Here is a 21,235-nt window from a genome sequence, read left to right as displayed (position 1 = left end):
TTTTTTTTTTTTTTTTTTTTAATATTTCAGTAAACATTTGATTAATTTTTGAAAATTGAAATAAAAAATAAAAAAGGAAAAAAAAGATCGACACTGTCATGCCGTAGATCGGCTAATGCTGTCCAACATATATTATATTGAACTCCAAACATAAAATATTAATCATATTTTTTTTCAAAATATATGTTCTAAGAAAGTGTATATTTTTAAGATAATTTAACATCAAAAAAAAAAATTTTGAAACTATGAATGCGTGGATCAGGTTATTCTAACTAGCATATAAAAAATTAAAAACATTCTACTATATATACAAGTACATTGTAAAAAAAAAAAATGATTTTTGGGGAAAATGGGGTTTACCTTTTCGCTCCAAGTACCCTTCCTTGGGTAGTTCTACTTTGGTTGTGTAAGATTCAAAGTCTAGAATCAAAGATTGAGGGTGAAAAATTCAAATTCTTGGTTGATTTCATTTGTTTTCCAATACCTACAATCAAAATGTGAGAGAGGAGAGTCAAAATATGCAAAATGGGATTGTTTCCCACGAAACAAGCCCTTTTATTAGGCATTGGTTAGACCAAAACTGGTCGAAACGCTCGATATGTTTGAAATTTCGACATTTTGGTTGATATGGGTCAAAATTGAGTAATTTTAATTAGTACCCTTACATCGTACCAGGCATGGTCGATATGGTCGTAATGGTCGAACCATGGATCAAGGATCAATCTAATGAATTACTGTACTTTAGATTTGCAGTTTAGACTGCATTAATGTGGGGTTTCAAGAGTGTTTTAGTCTTTAATTTTGGTCCTTGCAATTTTGTAGAACATTCTCTCCTCCACTATAAAGAAAAAGGGGCAGGTGTCTACTTGACACAAGCTCAATCCCCCAAATCAACATGGTATTAGGGCTAATGCCTTAACCAAGGAAAAGAAACCCTAGTTCTTTCTCTCTCGCCCCTATCGCTGCTCACCACTTGGTGTCGTCATTCACCAGGGGTCGTTGCCACTGTCCTCCACCCTTGGTTGTGTATTTTTTTTCCCACCGACGGTTTGCTGCCCTATTGTTGACATGATGTGAATCTCTTCTTCCGTTTCAGTGTGTGATTATTATAGATGTGTGCTAGGGATCTGTCATATTCCTGTTGAAGATTCCAACAATAGACTCATCTCTTGATTAGTATCCATGTCCGAACTCACTACTGCATCTAATGGACAGGAAGGAATAATCATTGTGATTTTCCTTTATTCTCTATTTGCTCCATCAAACTTGATGGGAGCAATTGCCTGTTTCTTAGCTATTGGTTCTCATTGCTATTCTGGGTGCCTTAATGGGGACACTTCTAAGCCTGCTATTGCTGATCATACTCAGAAATAATGGGAGACAGACAACTTCCTTATTATCTCATATCTTATTGATTCCAGGGATCCGACTATTTCTCAGGGCTATCTCTTACTGGATACTAATGTCATGATCCAGAAAGCTGCCAAGGATACCTATTCTCAGGTTGGAAATGATGCCAATGCTATGAGTTGAGAAAGAAGATTACGAGATGTGGCAAAAGTGAGTTTTATGAAGATTTTGCTGCTTCCTTTGAAACTGATGCTATTATATTCAAGGAGGAGGATAAGCTCCGTGTGTATATTTTCCTTGGTGGACTCAATGTTGAGTTTGATCAGACTCGGTCCCATATCTTGAGTCGTGATCCATTCCTGTCAATAGAGTAGTCTTATGCATGGTGCAATCCGGAGATAGGCGTCGCACTACTGTGCTTACTCCTGTGACACAAGACATATCTACTCTTTTTTCCAGATCAGGGACACCATCTTGAGACAACCGTTCTAGTGCCAATAAAAAGGAACGTGTGAAGTGTGATTCTTGTGGAAAGGAACGACATACAAGGGATTGATGTTGGAAGTTACATGGCAAACTGACCAATTCTCATGGTCATGGGCAAGGACAACCTAATGCAGCTCTGAATCAGGCTTTTGATGATACTCCTTCAGATTCTTCTTTACTTCAAAAGGAGTTACAAACTCTCCGTCGTCTGATGACCAAGCGCGACTCAGCTCCTTCTGTGGCCTCAGCTATCTCCTTACCACAGCTCCTCAGATCCACATCCTCAACACTCAGGCTTTTTGTTTGGTGGCCATTGTGCGTCGATTGATTCTATTCCTTGGATAATCGACTCCAGTGCCATTGATCATATGATTGGATCGTCTAAACACTTCGATGCTTACCCTCCTCTATCAGGTAACAATAAAGTTCTTATTGTTGATGGCTCAATCTCCTCTGTTTCTGGGAAGGGTTCCATCACACACAGTCCTTTGTTATCTCTCTCGTCTGTCTTGCATGTTTCCAAATTTCTTCTAATCTTCTTTCCATTAGTAGTATCACTAGGGTTCTTAATTGCAAAGTAACATTTTTTCCTACTAATTGTCTTTTTCAGGACTGGGTAACGGGACATATGCTTGACAATGGTTAAGTGGTGGGTGGTTTGTACCTACTACCTGCTTGATAAGTTTCCCACAACATTGACTGCTTAGGCCTCTCCCAGGTTCCTCCACATCTGCTCTGACTGAATTATATCAGTGGCATTGTCGTTTGGGTCACCCCGCTTTAGGCATTTTAGCCAAGCTTTTTCCTAATTTTTTTAAACATTGTTATCCCAACATTTTCTTTTGCAATGCTAATGTTTTCATCAAGAAAACCAGATCTGTTTATCCTATTTTAGATAATAGAAGTTTAGTTCCATTTAGTTTAATTCATTTTGATGCTTGGGGCCCCTCCTATTGTGTTTCTATCACTAGCCACCATTGGTTTGTTACATTTATTGATTGTTATAGTCACACCACTTGGGTTTATTTGCTGTGTTAGAAGAGCAATGTTTTTCCTTGCTTTTAGAAATTTCATAAGATGGTTAAAATTAATTTCGATTCTAAGGTCAAGTCCTTCACTCTGCCAATGGCAAAGAATACATTGATGGGGAATTCCAGTTATACCTAACTGATCAGGGAATTCTTCATCATGCTAGTTGTGTTGACACCCTTGCTTAGAAAGGAGTTGCTAAACAGAAGAACCGCCATCTATTGGAATTGGCACAGTTTCTGATGTTTGAGACTCATGTTCCCCCTCAATATTGGAGTGATGCAGTTCTCTCAACTGTCTATCTTATTAATCGGATGCCGTCTTGTGTCTTGGCATCACGATGTCCTATTGAGGTTCTGATGAGTTCTTCCTCTTTTGTGGTGCCTCCCAAGGTGTTTCATTGTGTGGCATTTGCTTGGAATCACCAACTACATGGGAAATTTGATCCTCATGGGCTTCATTACATTTTTCTTGGTTACTCTCCCACTCAAAAGGGTTATAGCTATTACCATCCTCCAACTCGACAACTGTACACTTCTATGGATGTTGTGTTCCAAGAATCAGAAGCCTATTACCCATCTCATGCACCTCATCAAGGGGAGTATACTACACTAGAAGATGTGCTTCTGATTACTCCATTGGATGTGGGTGACATGATTCTTGAGGAAGGTGTGACCAGCTAGGAACAACAAGGATCAATCTCTTCCCAGGGGGAGCCGATTACATCCCAGGCGGAGAAGTCCAAGCATCTTCAAGTGTGTTACCTTACCAGAACCACTGTGCCTAGTTAGTTGTATCCTCCAGATCCAAGTCCTGCTAATCCAATTGGTGAGTCTTCTTCTTCTTATGATCATTGGCAGCTATACTCACGAGATAGATCATCTCAAAACTTATTTGGGCACAAAGTTCGAAATCAAAGACTTGGGGAAGGTGAGGTATTTCCTAGGTATTGAGGTAGCTCATTCAGCTTAAGGTATCTTCCTCTCCCAACAGAAGTATACTCTTGATCTTCTCTTTGATACAAGGTTTTTAGGTTGTAAAGCAGCTGACACTCCCTAGGGGCCTAACTCCCACCTCAAGGATGGAGAACCCATAGACAAAAGCAGTTATCAGAGTTTGGTTGGACAACTCTTATCTATCTTATACTCGGCCTGATATAGCCTTCGTTGTTAGTCTGGTAAGCCAATATATATACGCAAGCAACTTCTTCACCATAGCTACCCTCACAAAATGAAGGCCAACTTTGATGTGCTTAGGGCACTCATGAAAAACAGGGTTGCTTACAATATAAATGGCTATCTAGTTATAACAAAACATATCAATAGGCTTAATAATAGGAAACCCGAGCTCTTGAAGAAGTGACTTTAACGACATTAACTCAGCCGTTGTATGAGCCATAGCTCTAGACTTAGCTTCATCACTAGACCTTGCCATTGTGGTCTGTATCTTATTTCTCTAAATTACAAGATTTCCATCAACAAAGGTACAATGTTAGTACTAGATCTCCTACCCTGCATCATTGACCCAGTCAGTGTTAGAACATCCTACAAGATCAATATTTATATGAGGGATATATAAGACCCTTTCCTGGAGCACTTCTAAGATATTGCAAAAAAACTTGACAGGTTGCCTCCTAATGAGCCCGCTTGGGTGTCTCCATAAACTAGCTTTTAACTCCTACTGCAAAAGAAAATTTTAGCCTAGTCACAATGAGATATTAGTTTACCAACCTACCTCTTATACTGATGCTTATTTTAAGATCCTCACCATCATTTGCCCCAAAAACTTCTGCTGTTCATCCATAGGCGTATGAACAGGTTTGGGTGCTAACATCCCAGTTTCAGACAGCAGATTGTGCACATACTTCATTTGAGAGAGATTAATGCCTTTACTACCCACAACCTGGATTCCCAGAAAATACCTGAGAGTACCCAGATCTTTCATCTGAAAATGCTGCTGTAAATAAGATTTGTTCTAATCAATACGAAAAGAGTCACCAAAAAGGGTTATTCATCAATATATACAATTAGCACTACTACCCTGAAGTCGCAGTGAAAAAACAAAACTGAATGATTCGAGTAACATTGGGTAAATCCACACCGAGTAGTAACTGAGCTCATAGTTATCAAAGTGGAAAGGTGACCAAGGTGTTGGAGGGACAGCTGAGTGCTTAAGCAACAAGTTGTCGCCTAGGGGACCAAGAGGCCTGGTAGCTTTTATGTTTTTATATATCCAACCACAGTCACAAACACACAATACTCACAAATTAACAAAACAATACAAAAGTTTTCAGCTAGTATGATTTATGATTTCCTTAGCAGCCCATAAGTGGTAGTAAGCTACACATACATAAAAATTAACAGCCCTTTGCTGCAATAACAAATTCAATCAATATGTGCTAACAGCTAACTAATAGCTTTAGTTGAATTCAAGAATGAAAAGGGTAGTCAAGTTTTCAAGCAGTAAGAATATAGAATACTTCTATTTCAAGCGGTAAGAATATAGAAGAATTCATACAGTTTCACATATCAAGCAATAAGAACAGAGAACTAAGAATATAGAAGAATTTTAGAATCAAACCCAAATATTCATACAATTATGCATGTAAAACTAACCAACTGCACCATCGTATGCACACACACATTTGAGGTGGAAAAGTGACAATATGAATTGGAGAATAAAAAACAATGAATAAATTTGGAAAACTGAACTTTTATATAATTAATAAATGTAGAACATAACAGAAGAAGAAAAGGAAGGAAGTGAGGAACTAAATTACTGAGAACCAGAGTATAAGAAGGGTCTGCAGGAAGAAGTGAAAAAAGAAGACGGTAAAAAACAGAATTGAATAGGGCAAGACGTAGAAGAATAAGGGAAAAATAAAACAGCAGAAGAAGAAGAAGTAGAAGAAAAAAAAAAAAAAGGAAATTGAGAGGGGGGGGGGAAAGAAACACAAGTGGAGAAGAAGGAAAAACAGAATAAGGAAGGAACAAAAGGAACAAAATGAATTGGAGAGGAGGAGGAGAAGAAGCAGAAGAAAAAGTGGGAAAACAGAAAGGGGGGGTGGGGGGGAGGAACAGAATCAGAAGGGGAAAACAGAATGAAAGTAGAAGAAACAAAAGGAAAGAAAAACATTACTTGCCTGAAAGGGTGCGGCCGGAGAGGTTGCTGCCAGAAAGGGAAGGGTGTCACCAGAAAAGAGAAGGTGCCACCCACTATCCAGTTCAGCTGTTCAGGTAGGGTTCCAGAGCGTGAAGCTTTGCAGAAGAGAGAATGAATCAATGTCAATGTGTCAATTTCTAATTTTATGTCCTTCACTTTTTTCCTTTTTGATTAACAAAATGATTCTATGCTTCTCACCTAGTACACAAGCCAATAGAAGTAATAGAAATAACTTTATTTTATCAAAACAAAAACATATATATATATATATATATATCTATATATAAACAAAATGCATCCTCCCAGGGTCTTAAGTTGTCCGCCTTATTATGTTAAGAAAAGGCTGGCAACCGCCCAACCTTATGGATGCCTTGGTGCCGCCTAGGCAACAGTTGGACAACTATGACTGATCTGAACTTATCAAACTAGACTCTCGGGAAGAAAGTTCACAGCTTTGTGTGTATGTATTTACTGTGAGCCTATTTAAGTATTATATGTTGGTGACTCAGGGTCATTGTTGAATACAAAACAGGGAAAAACAAAAAAGATTCCCATGGTAGTACAACTTACAATTTATACGACACCATATATGATAAACACCACCATGAATAGTTAACTATCACAACAGTTACTAAACAGCACCATTGCTACAACTTTAACAGCCCCACTTTACGGGCTTACGATTAAGGCACAATACAATACATAACCAAAAATTAATCTATCCAAAGCCCATAAAACACAACCAAGACCCAAAATAAGGTTTTCCTTAGCCCAATCTTGAATCATGTTTCTCTCAGAGGCCTAGTCTTGATTGCATAAGATACCTCCACTCATATCTCTTTAGTTAGAAATCTTGAATCAAGTTTCTCTAACTGGCCTTGTTACAGAGTCCTATTGAAGTTATCGACTCATGGTAATAAGGAGAAGTTACAGGGGATTCTCTTTTCTAATCAAAGAAACTATAAAGGGAAACCATTTATTCTACTCAACTATGTCTTATCCTTACACAACTTCTTGGACACACTGTCAAAGTTCATCTTCAATTCCTCTCAACTTAGATATCCCTCCATACCTCCAGCATTTTTTTTCCTTCTTTCGTTATTCACCTTGTAAATTTTAGTTTTGTTTGGCTGTGCTTCCGGCCAAAGTGATTGTGTCTAGGTTTACTACATCCTCAGGATTGGATGTTAATATTTGATGAAGCCTAGCTAATGATATAAATTTTCACTGTCTAGTTCTCATCTTTATTTTGAGATACTTGTTCCTTCTTTGTATTTAGGCATCTTGGACTGAATCAAAACCAAAACTGGAGAAGGATCCACAAGGGCGTGCTAGCAACACTGATTTAGATCAAGGTGATACGGAAAAGCTATTCCGGGAACATGTAAAGGTTTTATATGAGGTAATTTTGAATCAATCTCTTGTGAGCTATCAAATGCTCCTCTATAATATGCTATCATTTTCCTAACTGTTGTAGATGTGACCATTACTGCTAAGTGGCCCTTTATTATACGTAAGCTTTTACAAGAAAAATCTCGTTAAACAGTCGTTTGTGAGCAAGGTTGCTTTCATAACCTTTCAACTTGACCCTCATGGAAAGCTGATCTGACCGATCATTAGATTGGTAGATTTCCCTTTGAACTGAGCACATGTTAACTTTTGTGGTCCACCATTTTTGTTACGCTCATGAAATGGCCTAGATCTCTTGAGCCCCAAAGGTTGGGCATGAAACGGGAGAGGCGTTTCGGGGGGCATGCTCTTCAGTCCCACATCGACGAGGGGGGAAGAGACTGGGTTAGCTTTTAACCTCTAGCACCCCTTCCATGGTCACGACGCATTTTAAAGCCGTGAGGGGTTCACCCCAAAGTAGACAATATTGTAGCTTCTTGTGGGGTCAGGGTGTAACAATTTTTATGACTGCTCCTTTTGTATTTCCAATGGCTGTCAGATTTGACCTTTTCAACTAATATTCTAGACATTGTGAACCCCAGATGAGTGGAACATAACAGATCCGGTGGGCCTCAAATTTTGTGGACAGGTTGGACTTGGGTTCCCCTAGTTGCATATCAAGTTTCAGCTCAAACAGTAGAACATACTGAAATATTTCTATGAAAATTCATTGCAAAATCTAGTATTGAAAGTGGTTGAAACCATGAAATGCAAGGAAAGATACTGAGGGCATATGATTGAATTTTGCTTTGAAGCTTTGCACATGGCCAATTTGGACTGTAAACCTTCTTATCCAACTGTTGAAATTTCTAAATAACCCATCCACATGGCATCATGGGCCATCAAGGCTTCCATGATCGGCTGTGTAATAGACTTTTTGGCCAAAATGTACATTGAATTTCTTTTGCAAAAGGTTTCCTAGTCGAGCACAGAATGTAGATCAAACAAAGAAGAATAATTTTTGGATTTGGGTATGGTTCAATTTTTTTGGGTCAAATTGAGCCCACGGTTCAACAAGTTGGGTCCAAATTTAAGTCCCCAAGGGGTTATATGGGTCATGGACCAAGTAATTTTGATTTTTTATTTTATTTTATTGTAATAGGCCCATTCTATAAGCCCAAATAGGACGGACTTGAAGTTTACACGAAAGTAGGGATTAGTTTCTATTTCAGTTTGAAGCAGATATTACTTAGATCTTAGGCTATCTTTCCTTTTATTTAAGTTTCTTATTGTACAAGGCTCCCACTATCTGCCTGGGCCTTTATTATTTATTTTCTATTTTCTGTTAGGGTGGTACAGGCACCTATATATTGTAAGGGCCATTGTGCCTATACCAACAATTTAATTAATGGATGAAAGCTTTGGTTTATGCCAGATTGTGCTGTGAGATGCCTTAGACCTTGGTCATATCACCCCCTCCCCCTCTTCTTCCCCTTTTCTTCTCCATTTTCTCTTCTTCCTAGTAACTTTTTGCTGAACCTGCAATGAGCTTCACTTCAAGATACCGAGATCATCTTAGCTTCTGGCAATCCATATGACTGCTCCATCTATTCTCAAAGAGGGCGGTATTGGAGATTCAAATTCAACCCCTGTGGCAGCCTTGTTTGGAGTTCTACAGCAGCAACATTCAACTTTCTGCGACTCAAAATCTATCCGTCAACTTTAGCTCAAACCTAGGGAGGGTGTTACCCTGCTCATACTCTTCCTTCAATGGTATTTTCATGACCACCCATTAGCTGGTTAAACCTGTGGCTGTAAATTTCTAGTTTTCTCCCCAAAGTTATTCCCTAATTAACCATCATCTGTGGCTAATCTGAGGTGGCTGTCAGCTCATCCTATTGGTTGATCTATAGTAGTTATTTTGGGATGGTCCTGTAATTTCTATTTAAGGGATTCTTATTGTCAACATTACTTACTTTTAGTGTCAATTTGAAGGTCTTCTAACCTAAGGGTCACAGGTTTTCAATCAGTTCCTGATTCTGGAAGCAACTGGCCATACTCAGTAACTCCACTGTTGGCAGCAATCTGACCCTTTAGATTGTTTTTATATTCTGTGGCTTTATTACCAGTGACTATCCCTACTGTTGATCATAACCCTTATTTCTGCTGTTAATCAAGAGTAACCTGCTGTACTAAATGCATTCAATCCTACCTCTTGAGGTTTGGGTTGTAATCTTGCTGTTTAGTAACCTTGTCCCACATTAGCACATCCAGGAAATTTTCTCTATAGGGACCCTTAGTTGTGGCATACGGAAGGGTGATGTGGTGATTCCAACCATTGGATATCTAGGAATAGTCTGGATTGGCATGTTCAAAATTTCAGATCCTCATTCAATCATATACTCTTCCATGTATTTCCATGCTCCCTCTCAGTAGTCCATGCATCATCTCATAGTTCTGAATTTCTCAAAGCTTTATTACTTATCAACTCAAAAAAAATTCTAAGTTTTATTTTAGGGCTAGTGTTTTCCGTCTGAGAGTGGCCCCTGAGCCCAGAGACAAGGGTGCGTGTCCCCAAGAGGCTTAACTTGGCACATGAGAAGGGGAATTTGGGGTCTACTAGTCCGTAAAATTTCAGCCCTATTATGCAACATGACAAAAATATATAGTGTGCCTTCTGTGTGTTTGACTTCACCCACGGTCCACTTCTACATTAGTTCTCTTAGATCAATAAAGTCTTTTTATTGTGCCATAGCCTTATTATATTAACCATAGTTGTCACGACACCTAGGCAAACCAAGGCTGTTGAGGGGAGCAAAATTCAAGGTGACACCAGCACGCCTTGGCACCACCTAGGCAACCAAGGTGCCAGTCCAGACAAAGCCGCCTTGACAAATGATATTAACTGTCTACAAGGAAATAAAATGGAGATGAACTTGGACACAAAATTGGCAGGCGACAAGTGGTGCAACAGTTCATTAATGGAAATGTCTGACTATATTACAATAATACTTCCCTATTAGATAGACATGATCACAACTTCTGATGCTGCGAATGGTATTTTGATTTACAGCGCTGTGCACGTGAATTTAGAACTCTGTTAGCAGAGGTCATAACTGCTGAAGCGGCATCGCAACTTACAGAAGATGGGAAGACGATTCTTACTTCTTGGTCCACAGCTAAATGCCTACTCAAAGCTGATTCTAGGTATTCAAAGATGCCAAGGAAAGACAGGGAGACCCTTTGGAGGAGACATGTTGAGGAAATGACGCGGAAGCAAAAGTTGGCATCTGATTCAAAGCAAGAAAGGCAGAATAAGGATACAAAGGATCGAAGCTCTCTCGATTCAGGAAGGTCACCATCAGTGTCCAGGAGAACCCATGGACAGAGATAGGTTGTGAAGGTAAGAGACTACACTTTCTGTTGCTTTGATAATTTTTATGAGCTTCAACCTTATGAGTTAGAAAGGGCAGTTCTGGGCCATCATTTATTTATTTTTTTTTTATTGGGAGAGGGATAGGTATGCCGCCGATATCAAGTATGCTAGCGGATAGCACCAATAGGAACACATGATGGAGTATCATTCAGGAAGGATATGGAGGTCATTTCAGAAAAAGGGAAGAGAGAGTTAGACACCATGGTGCTAGCATACTTGATATCGGCGGCATATCCAACCTTTTCCCTTTTTTATTTTATTTTATTTTTTTGAATGCTGTTTTATATGGCAATCAAGTTCATTACTGTGATTGTTCCACAGAAAATGAATAACCAATTATTGCATGCTTCATACTGTGTTACATAAGACTGTGTCATGATGGCATCCATCTATCCTTGTTAAATATGTTGATACCAAAGTTAATTGTAGAAGAGCCTAAATTCCATTGGGCTGTTCAATTGTATGACAGCTTTTTGTGATTTGCACCGTGTACCCGTAGGTTTCAAAACCCGATTAGACTGGGCAGTTGAAATAGTTTTGACTGGAACCGTGCGTATTTTTCTTCTGGTGTCTTCTGGTGTGATCCTACCATAGTAGAGGTTCCTAGGACATAAAGTGGCTTTTTTTTTCTTTTTTTTTGGGTTTTCTATTAATTGCCGAAAGCTGTCTAGTCCTATTTGAAGTTTGGTATTTTTTCTTAAAAAAATTATTAATTACATATGGCCCCAATTGGGTTCCCCTCTAATATGGATTGCTAGACAAGTGGGAAAAATAACAGAAAATTTTGTAGAGTTATTAACGTCTTCAGGATAGAGCAGAGTAACTGGCTGTGGGAGATATTTGGTTCTTTTGTTGGATCTCAGATACATGGTTTGGGTTTTGTTAGTTTGAACTTGATGAAACAATGTCGAAGTAAGTTGTGGTGGCTCACCAGTTAACCACTAAGGCTAGAACTGATAGGATATGTAATCATGTTTTAACCTCCCTCCTTATTCATCTTATTGCATTTTTCCATTATCCAAAAAAAATTTACACTATGCCAGCAGATTTTTTTGTGGTGAAATATCATTCTTGTCATTTATGAAAGTTTTTAACTCCTTCCTATGCTTATTCTAGGTTGAAATGTTAGAGATTCGATGCGCATGAAGTCATTTATCTTATGGATCCACTTTGCGCTCATTCAAAATCTCCCATGTTGCAAACAAATGTGATATTGTTATATGAGGCATGTCCAAAGTAACTTTTATTTTCTTCCTTTAGGTTAAAGCCAATACCTCTATCCAGTCACTTAAAAGCCTGGTCATCTGGAAGTTCTTGTGTCACCAATGCCTGTGATTTCTCTAGTGTCTCATAACACTGCACTATTGAGCATCTGAAGATATGATGATCCAGCCACAATTTTCTCTACGTGTTGAGATATTTATTGATTTGTCTTTCTGCAGGGGATTTGGAGCTGTGTTATCTTCTTACATTAGGATTGGGAACAATGAGCAGAAAATCTGGCGAGTCATGACTGTTGGAGAAAGAAAGAGGAGTATTTTTTTTTTTTTTTAAATGGAATAGAAACTAGATTATTTAAATAAAGATAATACAAATTGTTCTACATCTACTGTTACAACAAATTCCATTTTCTTCTCTTACCTTCCTCACCTAGGAGCCTTCATAGCATCATCAGATCATTATTAACAAATAAAAGGAGAGTTCATAAAACTTGGTACAACATTTCGAAATGATCAATAACCACCTGAATCCCACCCCCCATGGCCATACCAATTACCACCTGCTTCTGTTTCGGAATCAGTCCTGGATATGGAAATTTTATACATAGTTGCTTCGGAAGCAAAGAAGACTCGAACAAATTCAGTGAGATAGGTGTTACATAGTTGCTTTAGAAGCGAAGACGACTCCAACAAATTCAGGGAGATGGGTGTTATCGCTATGCAGTTAAGAGAAGGGCCACGTCATTGGTAGGCTTGAGCAAAAATTGTGTTGGGAATGATGTCATAGACATCCAAAAAACATGGGATGATGTTCCAAGGCTACGAATTAAACTTTTAAGGAGTGTGTCTGCTTGTTGGACCCAACAAACTACAGGGTAGGGTATGTAATTTTTGAAAACAAAGGGGGTGGTTTGTACGAGCAAAGTACAGGGGAGGGGGATATATATATTAATGAAAGAAAGAAAATTAGAAAAGGAAATAGAATCATATGTACATCAGCAACAATTTGTGTTCTTTCGTTTATGTAAATGGTTTGAATATGGATCGGGCTCAAATATTTCCTGAACAGATATGGATACCTTTAAATAGATACGGATGCGAATCGAATTCAGATTTTGGAATGAACATTACAACTTTGACTTGAGGACCTTCGTTCCCTACTGGATATAATTTGCTCTCAATCCATGTCTTCTAGATATGTTGGCACTATTCCTTATTCTTGAGAATCTATTTAAGCTTCAAGAACCCTCAAGGCCTCAATATCATTAATTAGCTCCTTATAGTTGATTATCTATTTAGATTGGATAATTATTTTCTTGGATAATTTGAATTTGGATCTGAAAATGCTCTAACTGGATACGGATGGTGAAAACATCCTCTGTAGTGAGTGCAGCGGTGTGGTGAGCATCAGATGGTCGAGACGACCTCGGTTCGTGTACCCGGATGCTTTTGGCTATCCGATATTGCATCGCCACACTCGCTGCAGATAATAACTGCTCATACGGATGTGAATAAAATTTGAATCTCTCTCTCCTATGAATAAAGTCTCTCCTTAAAAAGTCAGAATATAGAATTAGAAATGTTATAAAGTAAATAATTCCCAATGCCATCCCTCGGCTGCCTTGCATAAGCCATGTCTCCCACCGGTTAACTATCAATCGAAATCTCTTTATTCTCCCATCCCTGCTCCTTCGTCCCTCGCAAGCCCTATAGAATTCCTCTGGCTTCTGAGTCCACTGCATTTCCTGAAACATAATAGTCCATTTATGCAATAAAAATCTGCGAGTTAGTGAAAATACCAACCATAGTCACTAAGAACTTTCTCATATTTGCATAGATCACCTTCTAGTGCTGCATATTCAAGGAGAAATCTCTAATGCTAGCATGATAGAATCCCCTAAAGACTCTTGACCAGTCCCATTGATAGTAGAACTTGTTGATGGTCCACCAAGAGAGCTTTCATTTTCCTTGTATTATGTTGTATCCATGGGTAATCATACAAAGACTCTTAACCTAAGGTTCCTTGAAGTAATGTTGTGGCTAGAGTTTGATTCCAAGAAGATGGTCTTGAAGCTCCAAAATCAAATATTTTAGCCATGTAATTATCAACTAGAAGTTTATTGGAAGAGTTGATATCCCTATGGAGGATTGGTATTGAATGTGCAAATACCTCAGTGCTTCAGCTCTTTTAGTGGCAATTCTTAAAATAGTTTCCCCATGAAATAGACACAATCTGATTTTTATTATGAATATGTTGGAAGAGGGTTCCATCAGAGATGAACTCATAAACCAACAATGGAACCTCTATTTCTAAACAACAACCCAAGAGCTTCACAACATTTCAATGGTTGATTTGAGAAAGGATATCAACTTCATTAATAAACTGAATAATTTGGCCTTTATCCATTATTTTGGATTTCTTAATTGCCACTACTTTTCCATTTGAGAAGATTCCTTTAAAAACCATATACCCTCCTTGGCCAAGTATCCAACTTTTTCTGGCTCCTCAATATGTGATGTTGCTTGGAAGTTGGCTTTCTATGCTACTATTAGTCAACTCTGGATGGAGATAAATCTCCGAAGTTGGGCTTCCAACTCCCGTTCTTTTGATACGATTTCGAGATCCATCTTTTTTGAGGTTGCTTCTAAACTTATGTTAATCCAGCATCGTCCGGTCATTGATTCCCTAAGGAACAAGCTTATTTTTGTCTCTTGGGGTTTTTCCTCTTCCTCCTTTCTTCCCCCTTCTAGGGTTTTGCCACCCTTCTTGTGGCTCTTCTTTTTCTTTTTCCTTCTGGCTTGTATATTTTTTCTCATTTCTTTCCCTTTGGAAATGAATTATTACTTCATCCAAAAAAAATAAAAAATCCTAGCAATATTTGTGACCCCTCTACGTGAAGCAATTTGTTGTTGCAATAGCAAACTCTATTTTGTTGAAACAAATTTTCTCTACATTTGATAATTCTTCTACTCTGGATTGCCCAATGTGAAAAATCAAAACAAACAAGTACAAATATACATTTAATTTCTTTTTCAATATCAAAATTAATTATCTCTATCATTGAGAATTTTGCCTAAATGTGCACAAGAGTAGTGGGAATTAATTAGTGGGTTGTTTCAATGGATACTTGTGTCTGGCCTACCATGGGCTGGATTTTGGACGAATTTATGTTGAACTCCATTATTAATTAAATGGGTTCCACTCTGATTTATGAATGTAAATTAATATATAGGGTCAGGCTATTTAAACAGAATTCAAATATAGTGATATCAAACAAGAAAAATATCCAATATGATTAGAGTATACTTGATTAATAATTAGGTTGAATATGGTAAGTAGCATATACAAATTCATCCCACTTATTATCCAATGAATACAGGTAAATTATGTATATCACAATGATAAATAGGTTTTAAGAGTTATTTTAAAAATAAGTAAAGGTATTCTGTGGTATATAATATTTTAGAATCATTTTAGTTTACATAAAACTAATTCTTTCTAAGTTACCAAATTATATATATATATATATATATATATATATATATATATACATATATATATATAGATATATGTGTGTGTGTGATTACAGGATCGAGATATGCTAAAATCCAGGGAAATAGGGATCTCCTAGTTCTGTATAGCAATCAGAACGACATAGGTGCAATACCTTACTCTGATCCAGCAAGGAGACTAAAACTGAGATGGGTGCAATACCTTACTCAGTCTTAAATATGCAGAAAAGATAAACAAATAAAGAACAAAACCATAAACTTAAAGTAAAGGATATAAAATTGCACAAAAATTAAAAGCTGCTTAACTAGATCTATCTTTCAGAATCAAGAGGCACGACTGTAGGCTTTGATCTGAGGATAGAACAAGAAGCTGCTATATGCAAAAGAAAGCTAATAATGCAATCAAAGAAAAATACTTTGGAATATAATTTGAAAATAAGGTTTACAATATTTGGATATAGGTTTGGGTAGGCTTGGGTTGGAGGATTTGAGAAGAAGAAGGTTGGGTTGGCTTTGAGCTGTGGATAGCTAACCTTTGGAGGATGATCAGACTTGAGATGATCGGAGCCTGTTGTTGAAGACCGGCGAGGTGCTCGGAGAGATCTTGGAAGAACTTGTGAGGGCACAGCTTGCTTCGGAGCTTCTCTCTCTAAGTTCTAAGTTTACAAGTTTGGGGAGTCTGATTTTTCAAGTCTAATTCTTCAACTGATTTGGGAGAAGGGGAGATGCTCCTTTTATAATACAAGGAGACTCATTTGAATTACATGTGAGTTTGGATTGCATTTGGGTTTCATTTGGTACTGTACCAAATTAGGTACTATTTGACATTTCATTTTTCATTATAACTGTACACTTGAATTTGCATTTGGAGTGAACAATTGCTGCCGACAATTGTGGAACTGTTGGCGCCGAAAGTTGGAGTTGCTGTCAACAAATGATTTGGAATCTTTGATAGGGTTGTTGTTGACAGTAGATTTGGAATCTTCAATGATCTTACCACTGCATTCCACGTGTAAGGGACACTGTTCTCCGTATTGGTTCGATCAAGAGGTTTGTATCCTATTTGTTTGAGCCGAATATTGGCCGGACTATCCTTTGACCTGGGATAGTAACAGTACCTCCTTTCCTTAATAGGTCGTCTGAGGTTATTTGACTAGGTGTGATTTTACGACTACACCCGTCGGCTAGTTTATGACCGTCCTAGCAGACGTTATGGACCAAACTTAGGGTTTGGTCGATGAAGACTTTGGTTTTGCAACCCGACGAGATCAACGGGAGGTAACTTCTTTGAATTTACTGGAGGAGGATGCCTTGGAGCTGGCAGGCTCAAAGTCAGGGTCATCCTCATATGGATCTTGCCCATAGCAGAGTTCATGGGCAGGAATAGATCCTTTGATGGATTTGAGACTATAGGCACCATCACTAGAGCCTTCATTGTCTTCATTATCTGAGTCGGATCCGAGTTCGGCTAGACGGGCACGAAGGGCTTCCTTCTCACTTTTGATGCTTGATTTTGAGGTGTTTTGGATTGTTGGAACAGGTTGAAGACCTGTGAGGCTTTTGATTAGCGACGTCCGTTCACATTTAGAGACGTCACAGTTGTCCCACCATTTGACATTGAAAGATCGGTAGAGGATTAGAGCAACCCAGTCATGTACCTGGTAATCATAAATTTGATATTCCCAGAACAATATCCATGCGAAACGGCAATAGAGAAAGAACCAGAGAAGATTAGGTTGGTGAGGTTGGGGGGTTGTATTTTGGCAAAATATTTGAAAAGAATCTTGAATTTATAGTGGTAGGATTTCTATCATAGGACCATATTGATCCCACCATTTGGGAAACCAGAGGGGAGTTTGGTTATTGAATCTGTACTCAAAACAGAAGAACCTAGAGTGACGGTTGATCCTGTTTTGGAAACAGAAAGCTTTGTACCAAGCATCTTGGTAATCAAGGTATGTGAAATTTTGTGGGGAAAAGGTGTTTGAAAAGCTTCTTTGATTAAGGGGATGACTGCCCCAATCTTGAAGTGAAAGAATTTTACATATGGTTACAGTTGTATGTGTAACCAATGTTGGGTCATTTCTGTCATAGTTAAGTTTGAATCTGACAGAGTCAGTTTCTACGAGGATATATTCCTAGAACTCTTGATTTTTTGCAGAAGCGGTGGAAAAGTGATGCCACCCTTTGTAGAAAATTTGTTGGGCCAACATGATGGGTGAGTCGGCATATTTGAACAGGGGCTCTTCAATGGTGAAAAGATCTTCTTTGTAGGGTTTTTCATGGTATTGGCTTTTGAGTTTAGAACCTTGGGCTATTTGGATTGGTTTGGCTTGAGTGGTTTGTAGGCTAGAGCTAGCTTTATTTGTGGTTTGGAGGGGACCAGCAGCTGAGGATACAACCACAACATGGGAGTATGATTTATTTGTAGAGGCCATCTGGGATTGGCTTCTGGTGATTATTTGGTGGGATGGTGCTGCATCAACTGTGGAGGCTCCATAACTTGATTTGGTTTTGACGATAGAATTTGAGGAGGTGGACTCCTTAGGGGGAGCCATCCTGATAAGGTCGATTTGAAGAGTCTGGCCCTGGAGGAATTCACGAGTAAGAAAGTCAGGGACAGAATTGGATTCTCCTTTAATATATTCTATTTGAAATTCAAAAATTGATAATAAAGCTTGCCATCTGGCAAAAATTTGTTTTAAAGCAAGATTTGAAACATCATTTTATAAAACATATTTAGCTGCGCTACAATCAACACGAACTAAAAATGGTTTATTTAGTAATGTATTTTGGAATTTTTGGATGCAAAGAACAATCGATAAGATTTCCTTTTTGATGGTACTGTAATTCTTTTGAGCAGAATTCCAGATACCAGAAGTGAATTGGACCAATTGTTCTTTATTGTCATTGGGTAGTTTTTGTTTGAGAATTCCTCCATAACCAATGTCTGAGGCGTCGGTTTCGACTATTTTAAAAGCCTCAGGGTTAGGAATAAACAAACAGGGAATTTCTTTGACAAGTTTTTTGATAGTTTGAATGGCCGTAGTTTGGGCCAAAGACCAGGGAGTTGGTTTCTTTTTAAGCCGAAGGTATAAAGGTTCGGCAATCTTACTGATTTAGGGAAGAAAATCACGAACGTAATTTAGGCTTCCTAAGAATCTTTGTAATTGGGTTTTGTCAAGAATTTGATCAGGAAATTTTTCATCAAAAGTAATGGCACGATCAATAGGGGTAAGGGTACCCTTTTCAATCAAATGACCAAGGAATCTGACTTTGGTGAGGAAGAATTCCATTTTTCTTTTGGATAAAACAAGTCCATTTGTTTTAATAATTTGATAAAACATCCTTAGGTGTTTGAAGTGTTGTTCAACAGAATTTGAGAAAACCAGAACATCATCAATATAGACAATGGTGAATTGTCCATAAGAATTGAATATATCATTCATGATTTTCTGAAATTCACTGGGGGCATTTTTGAGGCCGAATGGCATGACGTTCCATTCATACAGGTCGAAGGGAGTTATAAAAGCAGTTTTGTAACGATCCTTTTCATGAATCTGGATTTGCCAGAAACCAGACTTCATATCGAATTTGAAAAATATTTTGGCCTGATAAATTCTTTGTAAAAGGTCCTTTTGGTTTGGAATTGGATATCTAACCCATTAAAGAGCATCATTTAAGGGTTTATAATTAACAACTAACCTGGGAGTACCACGTTCTATTTCAGCATCCTTATTGACATAAAAGGCTGTACAATTCCAAGGAGAGGTACTGGGTCGGATGAGTTTTTTGGCTAAGAGATCATTAATCTCTTCTTTGCAAGTCTCAAGGAGAGTTTGATTCATTTAAGCTGGCCGTGCTTTAGTGGGGATTTGAAGATCTGAGAACCCAGTAGCATAAGGTAGGGAGACCATATGCTGCTTTCGGTGCCAAAAGGCATCAGGGAAATCAGAACAAAGATTGGATTCGAATTTTATCTTGACTTGATTAATTTGATGAATAGTTTTGGGATTTTTAAGTTGATCAGAGATTCTTTCATGGAGAAGCTCTGTTTTGAGAAAGTTTAATTGTTTAATTTTGTTAACGCTTTGGTTATCAGAGTTTTGGGCTTGAAGAAATGGGAAGACAATCTTTTGCCCTTGGAATTTCGTAGAAATCCCATCTTGGGTTATTTTGAAAGGTTTGATTTTTTCTAGAAATGGTTGACCAATGATTATAGTTTGGTCAAGGTCTTTTGCAAGGATGAAAGTTTGGGGAAGGCAGAGGCCTTGGTTACAGACATGGGTATTTGAAAGTTTGTATTGGACATTTAATCCATATCCATTAGCAGTATTAAGGCGTTGGGTAGTTCGTTCATAGAACTGGGTTGGAATAGCACCTTCGTTGATACAATTGGCATTTGCACCAGAATCAACTAAGGCAATGGCAGAAAATTTGAATGAGGCATTAACAACTAAGGTTATGTGGACATACCAATTTTGACAAGTTATGGTAGCCACAAACCCGGGGATAGTAGGGTTTGATTCATCAAGTTCTTGGTTTGCAAAATGGTTTATTAATGGTTCATTGTTTGAAGCTTGCTGGTTTTGTTGTCTGTTTAAGAGGGTTATTTGTTGTTTAATTTGTTTTATTTCATATTGCAAGGATGCTGTAGTAGTTTCAAGGGATTTGATGCGACCAGAATGGTCGAGGATATGAGGTTTTGTTATTTTATCGAATTTTTGCATTATCTGGTGGAGGTTGTATGGTTGAGGGGAATTTTGAGTAGAAACATTGTTTCTAAGATGTTCAAGGCAGGCCTTCTTTTGTTCTGGATCTGCTAAGCTATCGATATAATCAAAAATATTTGAATTAGGTGATGCACGGAGCATCCGGACGGATTTGAGAACACAGTCTTCACAACTAAGGCCAATAATACAAGAATCACAAGTACAGGCTTGAAAATTCTCATTATTGGATGAATTGGAAGTATGTTCAGAGGCATGAATTTGATTAAGTTTGTAATTTTCATCTCCAGAAGAAGATGACGAAGTTTCTTGGAAAAGGGCAAGGATTTGAGTTTTATCTTGCTTAGAAATTTGTAAAGAATTAATTTTATTTGAGCCTCTACAAAATTTGGCGATATGGCCAGGTTTGCCACACCGAAAACAACCTTGAGAAGATTTGTCAGGTTTTGGGTTTTTGAAATTTTTGGGTGCCTTGAAAGGCCTTCTGTATTTGTTATGTTTTGTTTTTGGAGGAGTTTTATGGTAAAACTCAGGGGTTGTAAATGGTCTGTGAGACACATATTTTTTGGATTTATGAAATTTTTTATAATATTTGCGAGAAGACTTGTGTTTATGTTTTGATGGAGGTCTGAGAGGTGGAAACCCAAATTGTTCGCAGAATCCTCCTAACTCACGTTTGTAAAACTTGTTTTCTTTATGGATTTGTTTCTTTAATCTAATATCAGTACAGAGGGCAAAACCTTCTTCATGAATTAGACTAATTATTTGGCCATAGGACATTTGATCATAGGGAATGATCCCATCATTTTCTTTCCTAAGGCGTTGTTTGATTTTTTCAGAAAACAAAGTTGGCAATCCTGTAAGGAATTTTTCTTTCCAGCAGGGAAGGTTTGCATTAGGTCTGGTTAAGACTTTGGTTA

At 38.0% G+C, this 21,235-nt stretch overlaps 1 protein-coding gene across 1 annotated transcript in view; it reads left to right on the top strand.

Annotated features, from left to right (window-relative positions):
• LOC122061509 (pre-mRNA-processing protein 40C) overlaps positions 1-12,455 on the top strand; it is a gene marked incomplete in the record, with an annotated part of 86,864 nt that extends 74,409 nt beyond the window's left edge. Inside the window, 3 exon segments of the mRNA XM_042624789.1 lie at positions 7,307-7,429; positions 10,490-10,819; positions 12,295-12,455. Of these exon segments, the coding sequence (XP_042480723.1) occupies positions 7,307-7,429; positions 10,490-10,810 (444 nt within the window).
• Positions 12,456-21,235: the final 8,780 nt, after the last annotated feature.

The sequence above is a fragment of the Macadamia integrifolia genome, chromosome 14 (genome assembly GCF_013358625.1).
Source record: "Macadamia integrifolia cultivar HAES 741 chromosome 14, SCU_Mint_v3, whole genome shotgun sequence".
Classification (NCBI taxonomy): Eukaryota; Viridiplantae; Streptophyta; class Magnoliopsida; order Proteales; family Proteaceae; genus Macadamia; species Macadamia integrifolia.
This window is presented reverse-complemented; position numbering and strand designations above follow the sequence as displayed.